The sequence below is a fragment of the Urocampus carinirostris genome, chromosome 16, assembly GCF_059441175.1.
Source record: "Urocampus carinirostris isolate Australia breed hairy pipefish chromosome 16, RoL_Ucar_1.0, whole genome shotgun sequence".
Taxonomy (NCBI): Eukaryota; Metazoa; Chordata; class Actinopteri; order Syngnathiformes; family Syngnathidae; genus Urocampus; species Urocampus carinirostris.
The window spans coordinates 16249478-16275240 of record NC_142364.1 but is presented as its reverse complement, the minus strand read 5'-3'; the positions used below and the strand labels follow the sequence as shown (position 1 = coordinate 16275240).

At 40.0% G+C, this 25763-nt stretch overlaps 2 protein-coding genes across 2 annotated transcripts; one reads left to right on the top strand and one right to left on the bottom strand.

Annotated features, from left to right (window-relative positions):
• Window positions 1-839: 839 nt before the first annotated feature.
• Window positions 840-13927, top strand: rhof (ras homolog family member F). Its single transcript, XM_088355950.1, has 5 exons — window positions 840-1379; window positions 1446-1533; window positions 6483-6592; window positions 10286-10420; window positions 13122-13927. Exons 1-5 carry the CDS (start codon window positions 1257-1259, stop codon window positions 13284-13286), a joined length of 621 nt encoding a protein of 206 aa, XP_088212076.1. The 5' UTR covers window positions 840-1256; the 3' UTR covers window positions 13287-13927.
• On the bottom strand, window positions 13920-25584 carry tmem120b (transmembrane protein 120B). Its single transcript, XM_088355949.1, has 12 exons — window positions 25398-25584; window positions 23862-23980; window positions 23648-23764; window positions 21928-21987; window positions 21765-21860; window positions 20139-20228; window positions 19989-20054; window positions 18368-18429; window positions 18034-18126; window positions 17833-17897; window positions 17691-17759; window positions 13920-15746 (listed from the first exon to the last, which is right to left on the bottom strand). The coding sequence occupies exons 1-12, from the start codon at window positions 25575-25577 to the stop codon at window positions 15630-15632; spliced, it is 1134 nt and encodes a 377-aa protein (XP_088212075.1). The 5' UTR covers window positions 25578-25584; the 3' UTR covers window positions 13920-15629.
• Between the last annotated feature and the right edge of the window lie 179 nt (window positions 25585-25763).

Sequence of the window (25763 nt, the reverse complement as noted above, 5' to 3'; positions counted from 1 at the left end):
TCATCAACACTTGTTGTCAACTTTAAATTTTTTCATTTTTCAATTCCCGATTAAATGTCTGCTATGAGACAGACGATACTGGTACCAACTACCACTGTGAGTATGAATTCCCAATAAGAGTCTGGTATCGCCACTGATACGATACCATGTATCGGTCTAAACCAGACTTAGAGAAACTTATCCATGCATTTATCTCTAGCAGGTTAGACTACTGTAACTGCCTTCTGACTGGACTTTCTAAACGAGCTGTAAGACAGCTGCAGAACATCCAGAACGCTGCTGCTCGGGTCCTGACTAGAACCAGGAAGTACGACCATATTAGTCCTGTGCTCAGGTCTCTGCACTGGCTTCCTGTCACTCAGAGAATAGACTTTAAAACAGCTCTGCTGGTGTATAAGTCTCTTCATGGTCTAGCACCAAAGTACATCTGTGACATGTTGGTCCCATATGAACCATCTCGGACCCCGAGAAGCTCAGCGACAGGCCTTCTGCTGGTGGTCAGAGCCAGGACTAAACAGGCTGAAGCTGCGTTTCAGTTCCATGCAGCTAAACTCTGGAATAGTTTTCCTGATGACGTCAGACAGGCGTCTACTCTGACAATGTTTAAGTCCAGGCTGAAAACAGCTCTGTTCAACTGTGCATACAACTAATTCATTGATTTTATTATGTTTTATCTGTGGTTTTAATGCATTTTAAAAACCACATTTTAATTTTTCAATGTCTTTTATTGTGTGTTTTTAACCTATCTGCCATTTCTGTAAAGCACTTTGAATTGCCTTGTGTATGAATTGTGCTACACAAATAAACTTGCCTTGCCCTCTTGTCCCTTCTAGAATTAGGAGGCTGGACTGGAATCTGTGATGAATTCACTTCCCCATTATCGACACAAAACCTTCCAGGTTTTTCATACCCGCAGCTCAAACTACAGGATCGTTTTCATGCTGCTTCGGGGTGTTTCCAGCCTGCGTGTAAACACAAGCGTCTAGCCGCAGGGATGACAACAAAAGGCGTTCACACCCACGCAGTCACACTTTGCAATAAAGGAAGTTGAAGCAGCATGCCTAGCACCGGACCCAAAAGCGAGGTCTTCATTTTCTGCTGGGTGGACAGGAAGGGGAAGTGGCAAGCGAGATGACGAGAAGGGTATTGGCCTCCGACTAGACCTGCCCATGCGTTGATTCAGTAGGCTTTCTTTTCCTCGCATGGACATCACTGAGGGAGTTCCCTTGCTCCCGTGAGACGACTTTACAAGCAGGATGACGCAAAATAAAGACGGTAACGGCAGTGACGGAGGGGAACTCAAGATAGTCGTGGTGGGAGACGGCGGCTGCGGGAAAACGTCTCTTCTGATGGTTTATGCTCGGGATTACTTTCCGGAGGTAAGAGGTTGAAGTTTGTGCTCACTGACAAATGCTGACATAACAGTAATTCTCCCTTTTCGAAAGAATTATGCACCCACCGTGTTTGAAAAATTCACCACCTCTGTGGTCCTGAGAGGAAAAGAAGTGAAGCTCAACGTTTACGATACAGCAGGTAAGAAAGACTTTCAAACACATTCACACATTAAAATGAAGACTTAGTCAGTCGCCGCAATTAAAACAAATAAAAAACGAAAAAGTGGGTGTGCAAAATGATTCAGCCCCTTTACTTTCAGTGCAGCAAACTCTGTCCAGAAGTTCAGTGAATGATTCAATGTTGATCTAAATGACTAACGGTGATAAATGGAATCCACCTGTGTGTAATCAAGTCTCTGTATAAATGCACCTGCACTGTGATAGTCTCAGAGGTCTGTTTAAAGCGCAGAGAGCATCATGAAGAACGAGGAACACACCAGGCAGGTCCGAGATACTGTTGAGAAGTTTAAAGCTGGATTTGGATACAAAAAAGATTTCCCAAGCTTTAAACATCCCAAAGAGCAATAATATTGAAACGGAAGGAGTATCGGACCACTGAAAATCGACCAAGATCGGGCCGTCCCCCTAAACTTTCAGCTCATACAAGGAGAAAACTGATACCAACCAACCAAGAGGCCCAGGATCACTCTGGATGAACTGCAGAGGTCTACAGCTGAGGTGGGAGAATTTGTCCATAGGACAACAATCAGTCGTATACGGCACAAATCAGGCCTTTATGGAAGAGTGGCAAGAAGGAAGCTATTTCTTAAAGATATCCATAAAAAGTGTTGTTTAATGTTTGCCACAAGCCACCTGGGGACAGACCAAACATGTGGAAGAAGGTGCTCTGGTCAGATAAGACCAAATTTGAACTTTTTGGCAACAATGGCAATACTGAGTTGGAGCTGTTTTGCGAGGAGGAGCTACCACAACCTCCCCGTGTGGAGTTTGCATGTTCTCCCCATGCCTGCTTGGGTTCCCTACGGGCACTCCTGTTTCCTCACACATTCCAAAAACATGCATGTTGGGTTAATTAGCCGGTCCAAAATGTCCCTAGGGTTGAATGAACAAGTGAGTTGTCTGTCCCCGTGTGCCCTGTAACTGACTGGAAAACCAGTTCCGGGTGTCCCCTCTGCCCACTGCCTGAAGATGACTGGGATTGGCTCCAGTACCCCTACGACCCTACTCAGGAGAGGCGGTGCAGATAATGGATGGATGGATAATGAATCCCGGAACAGCTATGATAAAAACAGATAGTCGCAGTGATTTTTTTTATAAAGGCTCTTTAAACTCAGTTGGGCATTGTTAATACACACTTGATAGAGAAAATATTCTACTTTTTAAGGATAACTCAACCAACGCTCCCCACCTTTAAAAATGTATCATGTATAAAATTGTTAAACAAAGTTCTATTGATAAAAATGAGTTGATCTGGTGCAAATCTTGTCCCCAGTGTCCCCAACATTCAAATTGTTGGCTACATTTTTCTATATTTTCTTTATTTTTTTTAACGCCTATTCCGTACCTGTCAACCTTTTCCCTGAATTCTATGCATTTTTTTATCAGTTCTAATTGTGTACACCGTATAACAATTTTCGTACGGTGAATAATGTAATTTAAAAAAAACAAATGTTTTTTTTGTTAGACCTATCTCATCTTGTTCTTTTCAGCTCTGATCTAGTAACGTTTATTGGTAGCAGTCAACAATGCTGCTATTGTCGCAGTATTCAACTTACCCTGTTTTGCTGTGAGTAAATAGGTGCTTTTCCAGGTTTATTATTGCTTTATAAGGGTAATTGTAATCATTAATAAGGGGATCAATTGGCTGAGTTTGACATGGTATGATTCATAACCTTGCACCTCCCTACCTCTCCTACCTCCTTCACATTGCCACGCCCTCCCGCACCCTCAGATTACCCCTCTCCCTCCATCTCACTATACTCACTGCCTGTGTCAGCTCCATGGGGAGCAGAGCTTTCAGCCGGTCTGCCCCCCAGCTCTGGAACTCATTGCCGCCTAAACTCCGGAATTCCGCCACCCTCTCCACCTTCAAATCTGGACTTTAATGTCGCCTCTTCAGACTTGCCTTTTCTTGATCATCTGCCTCAGATACTGCACCGTTTTACTCTACTTTGTTTTTATTTGCTATTTATTTGTTGCTTGTTTTATTCTTGCTTTACTGTTGTTTGGTACTCTGTGTACAGCAACCTTGGGTGTCCTGAAAGGCGCTTTGATGTAGAATGTATTATTATTATTATTATTATATCAAATTTAGTGCTTAAAAAGGGATGTCATTTATATTTTATCTAAAAGCGGCAAAAATGAGAGGTATCTTTTCGAAATAGCAGCAACGACATGAGAAAAATTGGATTGACCCACATCATCCTTTTTTTCTCCATGTATTGCCGAGGTATTCGATTGCACACTGCATTAGTAAATCCCCAAAAAATCTAATAAATATCTGTCTTTTTTTCCTCCTGGCCTGGCCCTTCTGCCATTTTTTTAACCCAATGTGGCCTGGGAATTAAAAAAATGTGCCCACCACTGTATTAGCATTAGCTAATTACCAGTAGACATTCATTTCTTAACTTTATTTCTGAACCACATTTAAAAAATAAACAACCATATTTCATAAATCAGTGTGTTTATCACCCTGCTCAAATTTGAGATTACATCGTCGTGTGGTCGAATAACTGGTTTTTAATGTATTACCCATCACCATCAGTTGTGGGGTTTAATTTTCTTTAGCTTGATTGGACTCCTAAAAACTACAAACGTTTATCCGAGTTCAACTCACTAAGTATCTAAAACAAACGGTGTATAAAAGAGTATCAAACTGGTGTTGAATGATCACATATTCTGGTGTATTTCAGTCAATTCAGATGTGGTAGAAAGGTTGAATTATTGCTTTTAATGAGGGATAATGTATGTTTCAAAGGAGCATTTAGACCTCATTTCAGTAAACATTTTATAATTGCCACATTAAATTCCTGTCGAAGTCACGTGCCAAAAAATATTTAGAAAATTCTCTGATTTTAAAATTAATTTTGGAGATTTGTTCTTAAGTACTGTCAATAATAAATGATTTAGAAAATGGTTGCTTTTTAAACAGCTCCGAATCACCACAAAGTAACGATTTAGATAATGGAAAAACAATGGAATGCGGCACAGTTCTGAGGTCATGAGATCGGAAATTCATGTGTGGAGTTTGCATGTTCTCCACGTGCCTGCTGGGTTTTTCCCGGGAACCCCGGTTTCCTCCCACATTCCAAAAACATGCATGTCAGGTTAATTGGCTGGTCCAAATTGTCCCTAGTGAGGTGTCTGTCTCTGTGTGCGACTGGTTAGCAACCAGTTAAGGGTGTCCCCTGCCCACTGCCCGAAGATAGCTGGGATGGGTTCCAGCACCCCCTGCAACCCCCTGAGGATAAGCGGTGCAGATAATGGATGGATGGATGTTTATTTGTATAGCCATTAATCACAAAAAAGTCTCAAAGTGCTGTACAGACACCAGCATTACAATATCCACTGATCTGAAACCTAAAGCAGGACAAGAAAAAACTCAAAAATGTCAGCATATACGGAAGGTTATTATTAAACTGTACGCACTGTGTATCGTTTTTTTAATCGTGGTGAAAAAAATGTAATAAAATGTCTTGTTAAAAAATGGCAAAATGTCTGAATACTAAAACATTACACTTAAAAAAGTATGTTTTTCTGCAAGTTGTGTAAAATTGTATATTTTGTTTAGCAATGTGCACTATTAGAAATAAACTCTTACCCTTTTACATCTGGTGTTTAAGCAATACAGATGACAGTAAAAATGTAATAAAAAAATATATTTTTCATAAAAGATATGCTTTAGCCTTCGAGGGTTGATTTAAAAAAATAACTATAACTTTAAATAAAAATAATAGAAAACAAACACAGAAAAATAGCATAATAATAATAATAATAATAATAATAATAATAATAATAATAATAATCTAATGGTTATCTCATTCAATTCCTGATGTTTTCTTGAATTTAAAACTCGGGTGCCAGCCAATTTTTACCATTTCGACTAATTTTTGAATGCCTACCGAAAATTTAGTCCAGTAGCTATAAAAAATAATGTTTCTAGCGTTGACCATTGTTTACTAAACAACTGTTGAACATTGCCAAGTTTCTTTGTAAATACTCATTTCCAAGAAAATGTCTGTTTTTTTGTGAAAATATGAATTTTCTGTGTTTTTTTTTAATATGCATTTGCGATACCTCCAATATCTAAATAACGCTTTACGTCATCACAAGGGCACCTAACTTTCAAAAAAACATTTGGTGCAAGAACACTAACCCTATTATTACATAATTCATTAACTTTGCAAGAACTTTTCAGCGTCCGATGTTTCCTGTAGCGTGATTACACCTATTGATCACTTGGGGGCCGCCCACACACTCTCAATTGCTGGATAGAGGAAGCAACACTAAGAAGTGGGGGCTCCTCTATGTGTGTACAAATATTTGATCAACTCTATTCCTGCCATCTAATGGCGACTCATCATACTTATATAATTAATTCCCAGAGGCTTGATACTTACTGATCAGCAGCGCCAAAGCGTTTAGAATAGTTTAGAAAAAAATAAAACACTCGGGGACAATGCTTCTGAAAAATGGATTATACGTTATGGCACTGAATGAATTAACTAATGTTAAACCTAACAAACCCACTCAAACAATGAATTGGAAGTAGTTTTGTTTCACAATCAAATATCCAAACGAGTGCTGGCCTTATAATTTAAATTAAGTCTTTCTGCTTCGGAGATTCTACTGTTATGGCTCTCGGATGAGTGGTTCTCTTTGGGTCAAATTAATTGGAACCATTAGTGCAAACGGCAACTGTACAGAAGAGCACTGGACTCTCTTTCCTTCCGTTTACATTTAACCGACATGATCTGGCATCTTATCTGTGAGTTGTGCAGTGAGCGCCTAACATGACCACAACCAGGAAGTCCAAGTCAGGATGTGGTTTTACACCAGCATCCCTTCTGAGCAAAGGCAACTACAAGAAGACTTTAGCGCAATGATCCGTCACGTTTTCCCTTCCAGGCCAGGAAGACTATGACCGTCTACGTCCACTTTCATACCAGGAGGCCCACCTGATCCTGCTCTGCTTCGATGTGACCAACCCTACCAGTTTTGAGAATGTGACCATCAAGGTAAAAGATGGAAATCAGGGCGCTAACCTGACAAAGCGTGTGCGTGGTGCGCTAGCGTTTTCAAACAGGTACTTCAAGTCCGGAGTGCCGAGCATTCTTTGAGTTATGATTAACTTGGGCCGTGTTGTTTTACAGTGGACTTTGTACTTAGAACCAACTCAACTCAAAGTTACTTTGAAAATGAAAACCAGAAGATCCGGTAGTCAACAGTTAACATGTCAATTCACACAACCTGGTGACGGTCTGTTAAGTCTCTTAAATGATCATCCCATTACGGTTTATTTCTTTAAAGAGACAATGAGTATTATTTAGCGCCTCCTTGTGGTAAAAATGTAATTCATTAAGTGAAGTCAAGTCACATTTATTTGTATAGCCTTTAATCACAAAAATGGCTCAAAGGACTGCACAGGACTACAATTACACCATTACCTGATCTTAAACCAACATGCAGGCTAGGAAAAACTCAAAACCTCAGCACGAGGAAAAAAGAAACCTTGAGAAGGGGCCTCACAAGTGGTAATCCCCCGTCCAGGATGACCAGGGTGGAATAGATTTAGCATTGAGTTACAGTACACGAAAAAACGATTTTGATTTCTATAACAAACAAAAATAAATGAACTATAGATATATATATATATATATATAGAGAGAGAGAGAGATAAAATAGTATTTATTTTTCATAACATGAGGCTAACTTAATGGGAACTTACATTGTCCAGCATCTTGCTACTACAGATACCCAAACACCTAAAAAAGGCTGAGCAAAAGAGTAGTAGAATGGTTTGTTTGGGTGCCTTTGAGTCTCTGTAGTTTGTATACTTCCATGTACTTTGTAGCACTCATTTTCAGTCTCCAGTGTGGTGCCTGCACACACGAGGTAGCCCCCTAGAACCACCCGAGTAGCCCCCAGACTGGTTCTGAAGATAGCTGACCAGTGATGTGTAATAGTAATTTTCTCAGAAATATGAATTTGAATTGACATGATCAGTGTTTTTAAAGACAATGTTTTGGAGGTGGACTGTCATTTCTTTATATAATAACATACTAATAACATAGTTAGCTATTTTAGAAACTGCTAGCGACAGCCCTCTGCGGTAATCAGTAACAAAAAAGTAACTCTCAGGTTCAAATAGGTTGGCGACCTCTGCGCTAAACCACAGAGTAGGCATGTCCAAAGTCCGGCCGGGGGCCGGTTACGGCTTGTGATCAAATAATTACGGCCTCTGTCATAAAATTAATAATATGTGGCATGCCGTTTGTACGTAAAAAATATAGCACCTTCACCAGATGAGGGCAGTAACCCTTTGGCCACTTTGCCCTTGGCTTTCTGTTAAAAATTTCAGTCCACCTCATTTCCAACAATTAAAAAAACGAAAGTTGAATGTGATGGCCACTGCTTCCAGTATAAGTGGAGATTTGAGTATTTTTTCACTGAAATCAAAACAACTGCGACTGCCTAATTTGCAAAGAGACTGTTTTCAAAGAATATTGAGGCACTGCCAGATAAACATGCCCACTAAAAATGCTAAACTGAAGCAAAGGCTGTGGAAATGTGAAGCAACGGGAAGCTGTTTTAACGGCACAGCAGGGCTTTTTCACACCCTGCGAGTCAAATGAAAATGCTACAAAGGAGAGCTATGAGGTCGGGGCACTGATCAGCAAACATTGCAAACCTTTCAATTTGAATTCATTTGACTGATTAAAGAATGCCAGGTTGAATAGTCAGCCTTTACACATTTTCAGCTTACCAGTCTTGCCCGCTTTCTGAAAAGTTTTTACACCCCTGCCATACAGCTATATCTAGTGGTCAAAAAAACCCTGTCCCTTTAAAGTACTGGTACATAAATTCAACCGTGGGCTCTTAAAAGGTCTTTGTTTTAGACTTAGCAATAAGTCAGGGGTCACAAACATGGAAGCCACGGGCCCCAGGTAGCTTCCAAAGAACATCTAGGTAGCCCTCGGTTTGAAAACAGCTCAATAATTGTAAGTTCTGCGGACATTTCAAAATGCAAACATCGGAATTGATTTCTATGAAGGGTTTTAATCTCTAACTGGCATAAGGAATGATTAACATGCTCAGTGACTTTACATAAATGATCAATTGTTTTTAGAATGAGCCTATTCATTATATATGTAATAGCCCAGTTATTTTGTGGTTGGCAAAACCTGTGTTAGCTTTCTTTCTTAATAATATCCACCAAGTTATAATATGATAAAACATAGTATCAACATAGTAATCACATAACGGGTATTTCAGAAAACTGGTAGCACTTGTAATGATTAACAAAGAAATAGCACTTGGCTCTAAAAACGTCAGTGACCCCAGCGCTAAGTCAATTTATAAATGCGAACATTGACGTGCAGTCAGGGTAGGCAGATGAGGCTGTGCCTCACCTGTCAAAATGGAAATTTAACATTAAGAATGTATTAAATGGTTATTTTTATTCAGTGTTCAAGTTATTTTTCATCTAACTTCACGATTACATATTTTTTCAAAATTCAGAATAGCTGAATTTTCACATATCTTACAATTAGTATGTAACGTATTACTGTGCTTGGCGTCTGTGGTTGCAGGGTGATGCACGCAATACTCTTGCCTCATGGCAGAGGGCGACAGTGAGACCTAGGACTCTGAATTGGTGCACACCTCAGCCCCAAACAATAGAATTAGTGATGGTATTAGCAAGTTAACAGCAAGTGAAACAATCCAGTATTTTTTTTTCTCGTTGCATTGACTTTTTTCATTATAGAGGATTATTTATCAGCTGATGCTTTTATACAAAAGGGGCGGTATGTAACATAGTACTGTGCTTAGTGCTGGGGGCCTGGAGATGCATAGTGTGGCACACAATACTTTTGCCTCATAGCAGAGGGCGACATTGAGACCTAGGAATCTGAATAGGCGCACACCTCAGCCCCAAACAATAAAATTAGTGATGGTATTAGCAAGCTATTAGCAAGTCAGGTCCTCCAGTATTTTTTTCTGGTTTAATGGTCTGTTTTCAATAAGTTGGATTACCCATTTATTGATGTTTTTATTCAAAAGGGGCGGTATGTAACGTAGTACTGTACTTAGTGCCTGGAGATGCAGAATGAGGCACGCAATACTCTTGCCTCATGGCAGAGGGCGATAGTGAGACCAAAGATTTTGATTTGGCAATACCTCAGCCCTAAACAATAGATTTACTGATTGTGTTAGCAAGCTAAATGCAAGTCAAGCCATCTAGTATTTTTTCCCCATTGCATAAACTTTTTTTTACTTAAAATGGAGGATTACCTATCTATGGATGCTTTTATCCACAAAGAGCAGCGCATGAACTTAATCTATAACTTAAGCAAAGTCAATAAAACGTGTTTTTCATGTTAGTTTATGCAATGCTTTTTTTACTCTGCTAATCAAATCATGGATAAGATGTAAGTTAAGATGTAAATCTGGCTATGCCTCACCAGACCCGAACCTCACTGCACGTCACTGAATGCGAACAAACACCGCAAATTAACACCACTAACCCATAAAATAGAATATTTTTTTGGTATGAAACCTGTAAAGAAAAACATATCTTCGCCATTACTGCCACCTAGAGGTAGTCCTCTAAGCGTGTCAGTCAACCAATGCAGAGGGGTCGCGAATCCTATTTTGTTTCTATTCATTTTTTCCCTCCAGCATGCTTGAAATGTGAAATGTGCGTTCAGTGGCACTTGGAGGTGAAGCACTTTTGCCGGGACGTCCCGCTCATCCTCGTCGGCTGCAAGACCGACCTCAGGAAGGACAAAGAGTGCAACAGAAGGCTCAAGGCCGCCAACCAGGCTCCTGTCACATACATGCAGGTGAGGGACCACCAATGTAAACTTAATACAAACGCCATCTTCACCAGACCAGTTTGTAAATGCAGCAACCAAGGGCATCGTTTTGGCATCGGCGGGGGGGACGTGGCCCCACAATATTATGTGATCACTTAAAGAATGCCCTAGGTCCCCAATATTTGTTGTTCTTTTACATTTGTGTTTAATCATTTATCTTTCTACTTTAAATATATTCCCCAAGACCCATTTTTTTCAGTTTGGCAAAGAACATGAAGTGTTCCTCCCCACAATTATGCAAATTTGTTGCATGGGATTTGAGAAATGTAGTCTCAAAGTTGACCCATCTGTGACATTATCGAAGGAACACAACACCTTTAAAATGGCCAATCCAGTTAACACAACATGTGAGGCAGCTCCGAAACAAACAGCGATTGTATATCGCTCATTACTTCTTGGAGAAATGGGAGCTTTACTTATAGTGTTGCTTGGGGCCTTGTCACAGTACTTCTGGATTTGCCTGCTTTGACCTACAAAAGGTTGCGTGGGGTATGTTTACTTGCCACTAGAGGTAAGGTCATGGGCCTGATTTTAGGCCGGGTTCGGGCTTAATATCCATCCATCCATTATCTGCACCGCTTATCCTCAGTAGGGTCGCGGGGGCGCTGTAGCCCATCCCAGCTATCTTCGGGCAGTGGGCAGGGGACACCCTGAACTGGTTGCCAGCCAGTCGCAGGGCACACAGGGACAGACAATACGCTCGCTCTTTCACACCTAGGGATAATTTAGACCGGCCAATTAACCTGACATTGCATGTTTTTGGAATGTGGGAGGAAACCGGAGTGCTTGAAAGAAACCCACACAAGCACGGGGAGAACATGCAAACTCCGCACAGGAGAACCCATGACCTCAGAACTGTACCGCACACGCGCTAACCACTGTGCCGGGCCGGGCTTCTCACCATTTTTTATTTTCTTCGTTGAGGATCTGCGCAGCATCCACTTACGTTTACCCAGATAATAATTCAAATGACTGCTTCATACTTAAACTTGACTAATATTTTTCCAAAGTAACAGTACTTTTACTTGCGTAACACACTTCGGCGCTGCAGTCTGGCGCCAAAATGCGTACTTCGGCGCTGAAGTTATATTATTCAGCTAACTGTATCATAAAGAACATGCTTGCCAAACTATCCGTTTAACTTCAAATCACTTAATCCAAAGAAATTTTCATCCTTGATGTCAAAGTAGAAGATGCCGTGCGCCTTGGTTTATTCCCAGCGGGCTTCACGTTTTTCACCATTGTTGCCGTTTTTGTTGTTCCCGGTTAGCCTAGCTGCTTATTGGTTGTTTTTTTGGTCGGTCAGCCTCGCGTTTTACTTCGCGGTCGCCTTTTGTTGATCGTCTCGATTAGCGCCCGTTAGCTCTCCGTTTGTCATTTTTGCCAGTCAGCACGTTTTGCGCTGCTTGGTCGTACCATTGCTGGATACACTTGTGACACAACGCCCAGACATTCTCCACACAATTTACCAAAACTTGGCTAAAAACACTCCTAAATTATTTTACACCAGCATGGCAGATGAGGGTAGACCTGGGAAGGAAATTACACTTTCCCCAGGTAGTCCAGACTTCCCTGAGGCCAGACATGGTGATTTGGTCAGAAGAGGCCCAAAAGATCATTCTGATTGAGCTAACTGTACTGTGAGAAGATGGGTGCAGCAAAGCCCATGAAAGGAAGAACACAAAATATCAAGAACTGGTCCAACAGTGCAGGGACAAGGAATGGCAGACCTGGCTATTCCCAGTGGAAGTCGGGTGCAAGGGCTTCCCAGCGCAGTCTGTATGGGACACATTAACAGCTCTAGGAATAAGTGGAAGTGAGAGGAAGGCAGCTGTCCGTAGGGTGTGGGAAGCCGCGGAGAGAGCCTCTTGCTGGCTCTGGAGTAGGAGGGAGGAATTTAGCTGGGGACTAGGGGAAGCTGGCCATTACTGCGGGCCCGCCAACTCGAGGGCGTTGTGGTTAAGGGCCAGTTGGACACCACCTGATGATATCTTCTCCTGTTTGAAGGCTTCAGTCACTTTTTGAGTGACTGGAAGGTTTACACTGATTAGAAGTGGATGTAATAGACTAATTAACATGTAAATTAATATGGTGACTGGCTTGGTAGGGTGCCGGTGTTTCTCACATGACGTCACAGCTCAGCGCACATCACACAGGGTGACTGATTAAAGTTTATCTGGGGTCAAAGGGAATGAACAAAACGTTGTCCTCTCATGGGAGGAGGGAGAAGAATGAGTAACAAAAAACACAAAACTCTCATGGTTGGCAAAGTTCAGGAAGTCCAGAATTTAAAATCAAGGGCAAACACTGATCCGACAGCTTCTGCTGTCGGCATAGTCCTTTAATACCAATACCTGATTAAATAGGAACAGGTGTGAGGTCCTCCAGTTCGTCTGAATGTTGGCACCCTATTTCTTCCCAATCCTTTAAAGAAATAATAAATGACTCACTTCAATGCATGAATCCCCTTTCTCTTTCAATTCAAAATGTTTTTATATGAGGCCTTAAATTTCCCACCCCTCCATGTATGTTGATTTTCGGGTCCGTTATGGCTCGTCCAAAATTTTGGGTTGCCGACATCCGGACGATACTCTTGGTGATCACTTTTATAGTCCAATCTGTGTTGCGAGTCACCGGCTAACGCGCTCCCATTTGCTGGAGAACACAGGGTGTGGCCGCCCAGCAGCGAATCAACGCTGAGCTCTATCTGGAGTGTTCTGCCAAGTACCAGGAGAATGTGGACCAAGTGTTCTTAGAGGCCACCAAGAGAGCGTTGGCCTTCCGTCGCAGGCAGAAGCACTACAAGCGCAAGAGAGACTGTGTTATCCTGTGAGTGCCAATGCACCATCCTGAAAGTGCTAGTGGGTTACCTGTTGGTCCCAAAGACAGTTCAAGTAGTTCCAGGATCTGTACGATGAACTCTCAGCTGCAATGTTAAACTGTGACCAACAGGTACAACTTGTTCATCATTTAAAGTTTGCTCTTTGGCTTAGAGGTACAATTTCTTCATTGAATTTAGCGTTGCCTCTTTGCTACAGAATATTCTACACATTGCTGCAAAAGTGGTTTGAATCATATATAGTAAGACGATAACTCTGATTCAACTAAATTCACCTGAAAGCGCCTTTATTTTGTTTAAGGCAATTCCATCTCATTGTTCGGTACGACAAACTGTATTTATCCTTCTGTTTTGTTTTTTTACGAGTAAAACAAATGTGTATTAAATGTTTATGCATTTTCTAAAGATTAATTCTAAAGTTCCTTCAGCTTTTCAAGCTGCCATGTATCAAAAGGCAATAAATTACTTAAAGATCGAAAAAAAACAACAATATTTTGTGTACCATTTTTAAAATGCCCTGTTACATTTTGCAAAAATTTAGAACTCAGGCAAAACTGAATATGCCTATGTGCTTCTATTGAGCAATTAAAAAAGTAATTTATGTAAAAAAAAAAACAACAACACACATTCACAATATACATGTTATTATTTTCCATATTTTTTGTTTTTTTTCCAGCTTTACATACAGACAAATGGAAGGAATTGACTTTGAATTTGAAATGTTTTTAATTGATCGCAATGACAAGAAATGATTTCATCCCTTCCTTGTCCATGTTGGACACAACTGTTCTACAGTACTGGTATCACTATAGGTGGACGTACAACCCCCTAAATAAAAGAAATTGTGCAACATGCCATAACAATAACAACAATCGCGGTTCGTTCAAGTGGTGACCCCTTTTCAAAGAACAAAGACACAAATGCATGAACAGGTATCTGAAAAGCTAGCAGCGCTGCCTAAGATCCATTACTATGTCGCCGAAAATAAGTGGTTTGAAACATATAGGAACAAGAGGAGCAGTGAACTTCAAAAACATGGAAATGATTTTGCAAGATGGTGACAGTGAATACATTATACAGTACATATTGAGTAATATATTAATAGGCCGGCTCATGTTAGCTTGGCCGCTAACGCATTGTTAGGCCACGGAGAATCTGCAATGAGCAGGTAAGAATTCATTACCAATCAGAGTGACATGAGATACCTTGTTGAGAAGTGCAAACAATCCAACGACAATTCATTTTGTTCATATTACACAGATTGATGGAATTTCCCTTCATTTGAAGATTTCACTTGATAAAGGTCAGAGAACAATTAAACCACCAGAAGTGCTACAAGAAGGTGCAAAAATAGGATTCTTAGCACACATTTATCAATGTTAATCACATTTTTTTTTCTGGTTTAGGACTTGAGCCGATCACTTTCCACAGCTAGTAAGTCTAAATAATATCAATATTAATAATGAGACTTCTAGGGACCTAAATGCTTTGCCACTTTTAATTCAAACTCCTAATGCGAGGCGATTTTTGTGTGTTGAAGCCCAATTTTAGACATATATTTCCTCTACCAAATCTTGTGATTAAAATAGTGTAAAACTGACTTTCTGGTCAATGCTGTATTTGTAGAAGCAAATACCACGGATCTAAAAGCATCTCGGGGGCAGCGGTTTCACCACTTGTTGAGTTATGACATCATAGTTGCAGAAAGCGGGTGAGACGGGAAGCGTAGTTACTGTGATGTCATTTTAACTCAAAAGATTTAAGATATTTCCCCCCTGAAATGAACTAAAACTTGTAGATTTTGCTTCCTAAATCATAATACAAACGTGCTTTATTAATAAGGCCACATTTAGACTTATTAAATAGCTTGAGCATTAAATTGTAAAGAAAACATTAAGGGTGGGCTCCCTTTTATTCACGAAATAAATTCTTCGTCTATCATGTGGGGGTCCACTGTATGTCATAGGAGATGGCATTTTTGTCGTGGAGGGAGGACGTTTCGTGTCATACAAGAAAGGAGCGCAAAAGATGGAAGTGACAAACTTTTTGTGCGCACCAAAGGCAAAGTGGGTCCATCTTGTAGTTGCATATACAAAAATTAGTGCAAGGCAAAGTCAACCGTGAGGCTTTGATGCACAGGATGGAGCAGCATAGTGGACTTGAAGCGGCGGCCACAACTCGGACCCTTCGCCTGCTGCCGCCGACACCTGAGAGAAACGGCGAAAAAGTCCACGGATGCCTCAGTGCTAAGTCGAACTGGCCTGTGAGTGGATGTCCAGGGAAATCGTAAACCGAAAAATTATAAATAAAAATAAATCCCAGTGTGCGGAGAGAGTCTCATTCACTTTTTTTTGCACTGTCCTGCTTGTTTTGCACCTTTTGGTGGACTACTTTTAACGTGGTCAGAAAGTTACCCAGGAACAGGACCAGGAACGTGAGCGCCAGCATGAACACCTGAAAGACACATGTGGCAGGTATTCTTTTATGATTAATGTTACATTTACATGTGTAGACAAAGAATATAACTTCCTGAAATTAATAAATAAATGAAATGAATGAACAACAAAAGCACAACAATTGAAACCCTCATAAGACAGTGAATATGGTGCCCATGTCAGCATTTCCTATACATAAGAAGATTCTGGCGGGACACCAAGGTTTTATTTGGTGCCGCCAGTCTCATAAACTTGTATTGTAATACTATTTTTCAAATATTTATAAAGGCGAAGTAAATCCAAATAGCCAAGATTTTGCATTTTGCAAGTGATCGCAAACGCCATGGTCAAATCGGGTTTATTACTATTTCCCTGAATCACGAGAAGTCTCAAACGGCTGCACGACCACATTCTATTGAAGACTACACTATTACTACACCATCCCCTGATCTAAAACCTACATGAAGGGAAGGAAAAATTCAACAACCTTAAGATTAGGAAAATAAAGAAACACATGAAGTAATCACCCTTCTAGGATTACCAGGCTTCAACGATATTGCAAGGCCATAAACAGATAATACATCAACATGAAATACAGAGATCCCACGGTTTTTGCGCAAATGGGACCATAACCACCTGGGAAAGGTGAAAATTGCAAAGTAGCGTTGCACCTTCAAAAAAGGCCCGAAAGGGTTAAACTTACCCCGAGATGACGTCATTACCGATTTAGAGTATACGATTAACAAAATAACTATATATTTACCAATAATAACACCCAACACATATTTCAGTTGAATGGATGGTTTTATTTTTATTATACAAAAGTAAAACAAAATTGGACAGCTTCTCCTTTCTGAGTAAGAGAGCACTTAAGAGAGTAGCTGGCTAGCTGTGCATTAGCTGTGGATGTCCTTGATTTGGGGCAATGATAGTTAAAATACAGACGCTTCCCTACTCACGACCAATCGACTTACGAAAAACGGTAGATACGGACATTTTTTTCGGGATGTCGAATAATATCCAGACATTGCTTTAAGTCAGATTTTGTATTGTGGGCAACTTTTTCCGGGATCAGGACATTACTGTAGTGATTTTTTTCCGCCACTACCGGCGTATGGCGCTGTGAGAGCTCACCCAGCATCCACCCTGAAAAAGAAATCTGCTTTTTCTTCCTTGTTCGTTATTATTGCTTGTAGTTTATGGTGCACACAGTATTGACTATCCAAAAAACATCTCATAAAGCGTAAAATTTTGGCCACCTAGTGGTGTAACCTGTTTACATGTTATCACTGCAGTTATTGTACATATAACTATCATTAGAAATTATTTCCTAAAATGAGATTACTCACTGAGAAAAATCCCTTGACGGGAAATTGTTATTTAGCACCTCCTAGTGGTAAATAAACTTCATCATGTGAATATACATGAACTGTCAAGTAGACATTTTTTATAATAATCAAGATTGCAGCATAACATGAGCCTCACCTAGAGGAAGCTGACATAATTATTTGCCATTTTGATGTTACGAGTACACAAAAACATCACTAAAAACAGTGTGATTTGGGCACTGTGAGTCTCCGTAGTTTGTCATTTTTGCTATACTTTTTAGTAGGCAACTCATTTTCGGTTTGATCTACACAATACAACGGCATCTAATGGTCAAATATACACACTGTCGCTTTAAAATAAATCATGAAAAGGTCTCTGACCCATGTGATGAATTCTTGCTTGAAAGCTGAAAACTTTGGGTGAATTCCTTTATGATTGTCTTTTGGAAGTATTACCATAGCCCCCCAACGCCAGTTTACACACTCGAGTATAAAAAACTGAAGAAGTCACATGAAACCATGCCAAAAATTAAACCAGACGTCTGTTACTTGGGGTAAATGAAGGCATCCATTGACTTTGCCAAAATCAGCAGTTTTAACTGATAGATCCAATTGATCTCAAAGACAATTCTCACCTGCCACTCCTTGCAGTCCTCATGTTGCGCCAGCCGAAACAAGCTCATTGAATTATACAATTGCCAAAACTGAAAAAGAGACAAAAAATGATTGAACCTTCTTTACACCCAGTTGATGTTTTTTTTAAAAAGTCATACATACGTGGCCAAAAAATAGAAAGGGCAAAAGAAAGGTGAGGCCTCTCCACATCCACGACTGAAACCCCTCTGCAGAGACACAAATATTGTCAGTGTCTGTGTTACATTGTCCTCAGCTGCCTCATTTGTCAAACTTTGCTCCATTTCCTTCTTGTATTTCCCCATTCCCGCTCCCTCACACAGGACCAGAACAGAGAGCACTCACCCACTGTGAGGTCCAGTTGATTCCTCTCCCCCAAAGCCCGTAGCCTGTACAAACATCCACTCTGATAGTAGTACTGCAGGAACTGCACAAAACCTGTAAAGTTTCACAAAAAAAAGTAATTCTTTGCTGTGTTATCAAAGTACAATCATGGTTTCTATCTCCTCACTCGTTATTTGAATTCAAATGTGTTGTCCTCACAACACAAAGCAAAAAGGGTCAATTGTGTGACTGGCAACAAATTCACCTTTGTTGCTTCGCGCAACAGTAACAACCACATTGGACAGAATGTCCTAAAAGCGGGTTTGAATTTTTAAGAGTTAAAAAACAAACTTACTCTGATAGATGGAGAAAGCCAGGAACTGACTCCTGAACCTCTGGTACATGGGCCCCTCTGGCCTGCGACAAACAAAATGTGATTGCAAAACAGTCAAATTCACATACTTTACATGCAAATGGACACTGAGGCAATACTTCGTTTTTGGACATTATTTGTTTAGATATCAAATTTCTCCACAAGGATATTGCCACCAGACATAACAGAGTTCTTACACTTTTTCCACAGCCAGATTTGAGCACTTTTGAAGCCAATTTTTCAATAACTCCAGTACCAGTGGATCATGTATTTTGTAGACCCACATATATAGCTTCCATTTACATATGTGATTTTAAATCTTGCGTGTGATTATCAAGACATATGATTTTTAGATCTTGAGTAAATCGCAAATATATGTGCGGATTTGAACAACAAATGTGTAAATATTTTCCAGACAAATCTCTCCCCATTTGGATGTTGGGTAAAATGACGGTAATACGCAGCTTCCATTTTCAGTTGCAGAAAGTTCTTACCATTACAATTACCCACTGGGAAATTCGACCTTCATTTTTTTGCCAGGCCCATAATAAATATCCATAATTGATAGGTAATGCTTACACCATTACACATTTGAAATTGTCCTGTTTAGGTGTAGCTTGCACCTGTCATCTTGGGCACACCCTATAGGATGATGCTTCATAGGACAATGCCATAAAAATTAAAACCAGCGGCAGGTCATCACAAAGGGGATAGAAAAGAAAAGCAATGGCAAAGCCACCAGAGAGCAGTGTTAGTGTCATTTTAAAGCACATTTTCGTGAAACATGGCAACAATTTTAAACATTTACAAGCACTTCACGCACATTTCAAGCACTTTTAAGTCCTTGAAAACACAACATTAAATTTAAGCATTTTCAAATATTTCAAGCACCAGTACAAACCCTGAAAAAATACATACACAAACAAACTCAAGCCTCTATTATTCAAAACTAACGGTAGATAATTTTCTTTTCATACTATAGACATTCAAAAATTATTGTCAAATTACTTATAACAAGTACATTTTTGATTAGGGATATAACATAAAAAAATATTTTAAAAGGAGACAACTTCTTCTGTTTGAATCCATTTGATATTACGATCTGGGTTGTTTTCTGCACTGGGTCTTCTCAGTTAGTATTACCAATTAGTGAGTTTGTTAAAAATAAACTATTTTTTTAATAATACTAAAAATGGTTTGATTGTTTTAAACAAATTATCCTCTTTTTGTTATAAGTAATTGTTATAAGTATTTGGAGGCGGGAATATATGGTTAGAGAGGGAAGAAAACAGCCAAGTAAATGGTCCATTCTTTGTTATGTATTCATGACTGCAATTTGTTTTTTCCCTACAGAATGTAAGAATAATTTCTAATATATTGTAATTGTATTATTCATTTTTTATGCTTGTCCAATGTAATCATTCATTGTCATGTTTGAATTTTTCTCAATAAGTCACACTGTTCTGGCACGAGTGAGCTTTTTTTAGAACTGTATAGAAAAACTGTTGGACCAACTATTACCAGCAGGCATCAATTTTTTAGTTAAGTTTACTTCAATTTGGAGCAAAACACAGCAGTACCTCTTTCTCTGTGCATTACTTACCAGGTAAGCATGACACCGGATAGAAACGTGGACACATAGTGGTGAGACACCCACCACCCTTTAATCCTGAAACACAATAACACATCATGAGTTGCTTAATGTTTGTCTCACTGTAAAAAAAAAAATCGGGTTAAAGGGCAGTGAACTGACCTGGACCCGTTGGTCATGAGGATGCTTTCCCTGATTGTCAATGTGCAATAGTACCACACCAACAGAAAGTTGAAAATTTCATCTGTGACACTGTCAAAAAATGGTCTTGTTTACATTCCAGCAGTAAAGAATATCTTCTGTGGAGACGAAACTGTATTCATTTATCACATAAATGTAAATAAAAGCGCTTTACAATGTGCTTCACACTTACACACCGATAGCAGCGTCAGCCATGAAATGCAAATACCTGCTAATCGGGGGCATTAGGGATTCAGTGTCTTGCCCAAGGACACTTCGACATATAACACGAAATCAAACCAGCAACCTCGATCCCAAGACGTGCGCTTTACCTATTGAGCAACAGCCGCCGGAAAAAATGCAAAATGTGCAACTGTTACGGATACATATGGTAGCTCTTCCTGTAGTTTTAATTCCATGCACCTTATAGTCCAGTGCAACTCATACATGAAAAAGATGATGACAGAACACTAATTTTGAGGTTGTGCCATACAATCAGGTGTCCTTAATAGTTTGTAAAATACAGTAAAATGGTACTTATTGAAATGGTGAACTTTCAATCGCTATTTGCATGCATTTTGTGTTCTCGAAGTCAGTTTATGGATGAAACTATCATGAAGTGAATTTTCACAATAATTACAAAAGATTTGTTTCTTAAAATGTTGGAAAAAAATGACATGACATTGAACAGAACCTTCAAACTTTTAATGGTACTTTGGCTTTTAAAGTAGCAAAGTGTTATTGTAGCATTTGAATTATTAACTCCATAGGTTTTACAAAAATATATCATTGGTCGTTATAAAGTACTCTCTCCGCTGAGTAAAAATTGAATGATTAAAAAGTGTAACCCTTTTGTATAACAATTCATTGTAAAGTGAGCACTTGTACTTTTGTACTTAACAAGGGATTTTCTCCAAAATGTTCCCGATGTTAGTTAGAACCTTGTTATTCTCAGGTCATGAAATACTCATTTGCTTCACTTAACAACAAAATGGTTGTACAGTAACTGTTACTATTGGTGAGCAACTACAGTGAAAGATAAAACCAAACAAAAACTACAAAAAAATCAAATGGAACAGCAACAGGCAAAAATCTGCAATAAAGAAATGTATCTTTGTGGAGGTGAGACAACTAATCAGATGGGCTAGTAACGGGGTACATTTACTCGGGTAAGTTTTGGGAAATTTTGTACTTCTAGGAGTATTTTTAAATCCCTATACTTTTACTTTTACTTGAGTAAATTTGTGAAGAAAAATATATTCTAAACAAATATTTCAAATAAATAATCATTATTTCTAACTTTCTCAATGTCTTGACTATAATTGATTCATTTTGCGATCATCAATAAAAAAATGTGACTTTGTATAAAAACACACTATTGTCTGAGTGACCCCAAACTTTTGAACAGTAATATATATATATTTTTTTCCAATTTATTGACAAAAAAAGCTACAAATTATTTGAATAATAAACTGCTTCTTGCAGCCCTAGATCTCAGACTTTAAATCATCCAATCAAGTTGGGTGTGGCTTGCAGTCGTCTTACGTTTTAAATTAAGGAAATCTGACGGTACCATTGCTGTTAATCTTTAAAGCATTAAAAGCTCACCGATAGTTGAGGAAGAAGAGGCAAGTGATGGCCCCCAACAGGAGGATGATGGTCATGTACAGCTTGAACTTTTCATACTCGTCCTTGTAGGCGAACCTAAAGACAGGAGATGGTTATGGTCAGCTGCAGCCGACGGCCTCGGTGAGGCGAGTGACGCTTGTACTTGGCCTGGTTGCTGAGGAGTGTCACATTTACGTTGCCTAGGACCAAGTTCAGGTACAGTCTGATGGACAAAGAAAAAAAAGACCACTTGATGAGTTTGTTGGTTCTCAATCTGTGCCAAGTTGAATCATGATCTGATATTATTGAGTGGTATGTGAACACATTCCATTTCTACTCCCGTTTCTGCAGATGTTTGTGTTCCTTTAAAGGAATAATAAAAGACCATTTTTTTTTTCAATTAGGCCCAGAATGTATAATGTTCCTCCCCACAATGCAGATAAGTTTGCAGAATATTCCACGCGCCGGGGAACTCAAAATGTTTAGTCTCAAAGTTGACCTGACTCCTATTCTCTAGAGCTGTGACGCCATCACAGGAAAACAAGACTCATAACAATGGCGGTTTCCGTTGATGCAACATATCAGAAATCTTTGAAACAGACGACGGTTGTAGTAAACAACAATTGCATACTGCTCATTTCTGCTTGGAGGAATTGGAACTTTGCTTAGCGTATCGCAGAGGAACTTGTTACCGTTTACTGCTGCTTACACCTTTAAAGCAGGGTGAGGTAGGGTTACCTGCCACCATTACAGCGTGCATTCCTTGTTTGCCTTCGCCTCATTTTAGGTAGGCAATAGTGGCTTTTCCTTTGTGTTTTTCGGCGTGTGTCTTGCAGATGGTACAATATTGTCCGGATAGCTCCCTGTTAAGGTCGGGGGTTGCTGGAGGCGACCAGTTTTGTTTGTTCAATGTTAGCCTCCGTTAGCAGCCAGCGAGCCTGCCGTGTCCATTGGTTTATTCCCAGCTGGGTTCGTGTTTGTTGCCGTAGCAGTTTTCCGTTGTTGGTTCCCAGTTAGCCTGGCTGCTCACTGCATGTTTTTGGTCTGCCAGCTTCCTGTTTCCCCACTAATCTGTCTTTGTTAGCCATCTTTAGCAGATGGCTAGCCAGCTGTGTCCATTGAGTTATTCTCAGTTGGGTTAGCATGTGTTTTGCCCATTTTGGCAGTTCAACTTTTGTTGTACCATTACTGCAACCACCTGCAACACGTGTTTGCATTCTCCAGAAAAAACTTCCAAAACTTGGCTTAAAACACTTGTAAAATATTTAACTAATTAACAAGTAAAACAATATGGGGAGTGGCTTGCTTGGGGGAAGTGCTTGTCACATGAGGTCAAAGCTCAGGAAGTCAAAGACAAGACAGGCTGTCCTCAAAATGCATTATCTCGGAAAATAATTGGAATATACAGATGAAATATTTATAGATTTCATGCATTTTGTAAGTTCTTTTGATTGAAAGATGTATGTGTACAAATATGTTAGCTTTAGCCAAGGTCGGAATAAGAAGAAGGGCAGCACGGCGGAGCAGTGATTAGCGCGTGTGCAGCACAATTCTGAGATCATGGGTTCAAATCCAGCTACCAGCCTTCCTGAGTGGAGTTTGCATGTTCTCCCCGTGCTTGCGTGGGTTTCCTCCGGGCACTCCGGTTTCCTCCCACATTCCAAAAACATGCATTATCAGGTTAATTGGCTGGTCCAAATTGTCCCTAGGTGTGAATAAGCGAGCGAATTGTCTGTTCCTGTGTGCCCTGCGACTGGCTGGCAACCAGTTCAGGGTGTCCCCTGCCCATTGCCTGAAGATAGCTGGGTAGGCTCCAGCATCCCCGCGACCCTACTGAGGATAAGCGGTGCAGATGATGGATGGATGGAATAAGAAGAACTGACCCGTTTTTCTTTGGTAGATACGCTTCCATGTCAAAGAACACATTCTCCTTCTCCTTCATTTGGCTTTGGATGTTTGCTACCTCTTGCATCCGTTTTTCGTCGCAGCCTTGCATGCACCTGCGACAAAGATAGAAAACACACAGACAAAAACAAAACGGTTATAACTTATTCATTAGTCTTCTATTCGCCTGGTAGCCGAATCGTTCTTTCTCACTTGGTTAGGCTGAAACGGAGCTCTTTCAGGCATTTTCTCTGTTTTCCAATGGCGCTGCTGCACGTGTTCTGAAGATTGGTCAGCTCCTCCAGCTTTTGCCTGTACAGTTTGTGTGTTTCCTGTCATTGAAGAAATACATTTTGTAAATGTGCATTTATAGGCACTTGGGCCTCACTAAAGTGGCTTGAATCGGTCCTGGATGACACTTTACAAGCCTGCCTGAATAAACCACCCAATCACTGTACTAATGCAGATGAATGCCAGGTTATGAAAATGGCTATATGCATATATCTACAGCTGTAGCTGACTACATGTATATGCCTGTCAACAATTCTTATCATATCTACTTTATTGTTGTCCCACTTGATTTAACACAAGCATTTTTAGGCAATGAGAGGGAGTCATTTCTCCTTATAAATTCAGTCATTTGTAACTAGATAGTTACTTTTAGAGTAATGCACTACTTTAGATGACAATACTCATGCGTATAACTGAATTACTTTTGAAATGAAGTAACTAGGAACTGTAACTGATTACTGTTTTTAAATAACGCACACAACACTGGCTGTGAAGCAGAGACACAGGCCACCTCTACACTTACTTGATGCATGACACAATTTGTCACCGGCTGCTGTACTTTAAAGAAGCTGTATGGAATTTAACACTTTTTGATCTGCTGCCCTCATCTCCTGGCTTGTGGCATCATCAGCTGCTTCATGATCCACATGAAAGCATGTGTATTTCTCAGACACCCTCGAATAAACTCTTTTCATCTTCCTTGGGGTTTGAGTGGGCGTTTAGACTCTACTGGCTTTATCTTACTATAAACATTTTCACGAGTCACCAATAAATAAAAACAAGAACTCGCGGGGAGGAGCATGACGTCACTGTCCTGCACTCCACCACCCCTATTCCTCCAACCTAATGCGTTCAGCTCCAAACAGCTTTGCTAAAAGTAGATCACAGGGTAAACTAAAACACGAGGGCTCTTTGAACTCGGCTGTATACTTATTAGCGAAAACATTTAACTTTCAACTTTTTTAAAGGCACCTCAAACGACACACCTCACCATTAACTGTTTATCATGTACTGTAATATGAAAAGGCGTATGTCACTATCATTCATATTCTTAATGTGAAAGTTAAACAAGAGGCTAACTGTTAGCGATGTTGCGTTATTGTTTTGTTAGAATCCAAAGTACACCGGCTGTCAATGCTAACATGAGCTAGCTAGCAAATGATGCATTCAGGCACCGTGGAATAATTGACACTAAAGGAAACATACATTCGTGTGTACTTACTGTTACTGCTACTATGTCGCGTGTTTCAGTTAGCGGGGAGGCTCTTATTCGCCAAGAAAACCACATTATGGGTGCTGCAAAGGTCGGCCATTACGATTTACTTAGTCAAAAGTTGTTTTGGGGAGAGATAACGTAAAGAACATCGAAAAAAGTAAGCACGTTCACCTGTCATCACACAAACACACCACTTAGCGGCTTTTACCGAACTAAATAGCGATGCTAAGTCAATAAAAGACCTGCAGTTGTTGATATTCCTCGTCGATGTCTTGCCACTCCGCCTGGAACTTGGCTAAGGACATGGCGTTATTGTGCAGCGATGAAGAAAAGGAAGAAAACAAATAAACAAAAAAAGCTTGACATAGGATGACTGTCCACTCGAACGCGCGACCATTGAGGCGAACTACGCATGCGCACATTGGCTCGAGATGACGCGAGGCGCATGCGCGCGACCCTTGCGCCGCAGGAAACTCGCGTCGGAATCATAAAATTATTTTTCTCACCTGTAAATAAAATCATGACAATAAAACCTTAACTTGGCTTCAATCACATATTTATGTATATTTATATGAATATATATATATTCTAAAAGAATATATTTACAA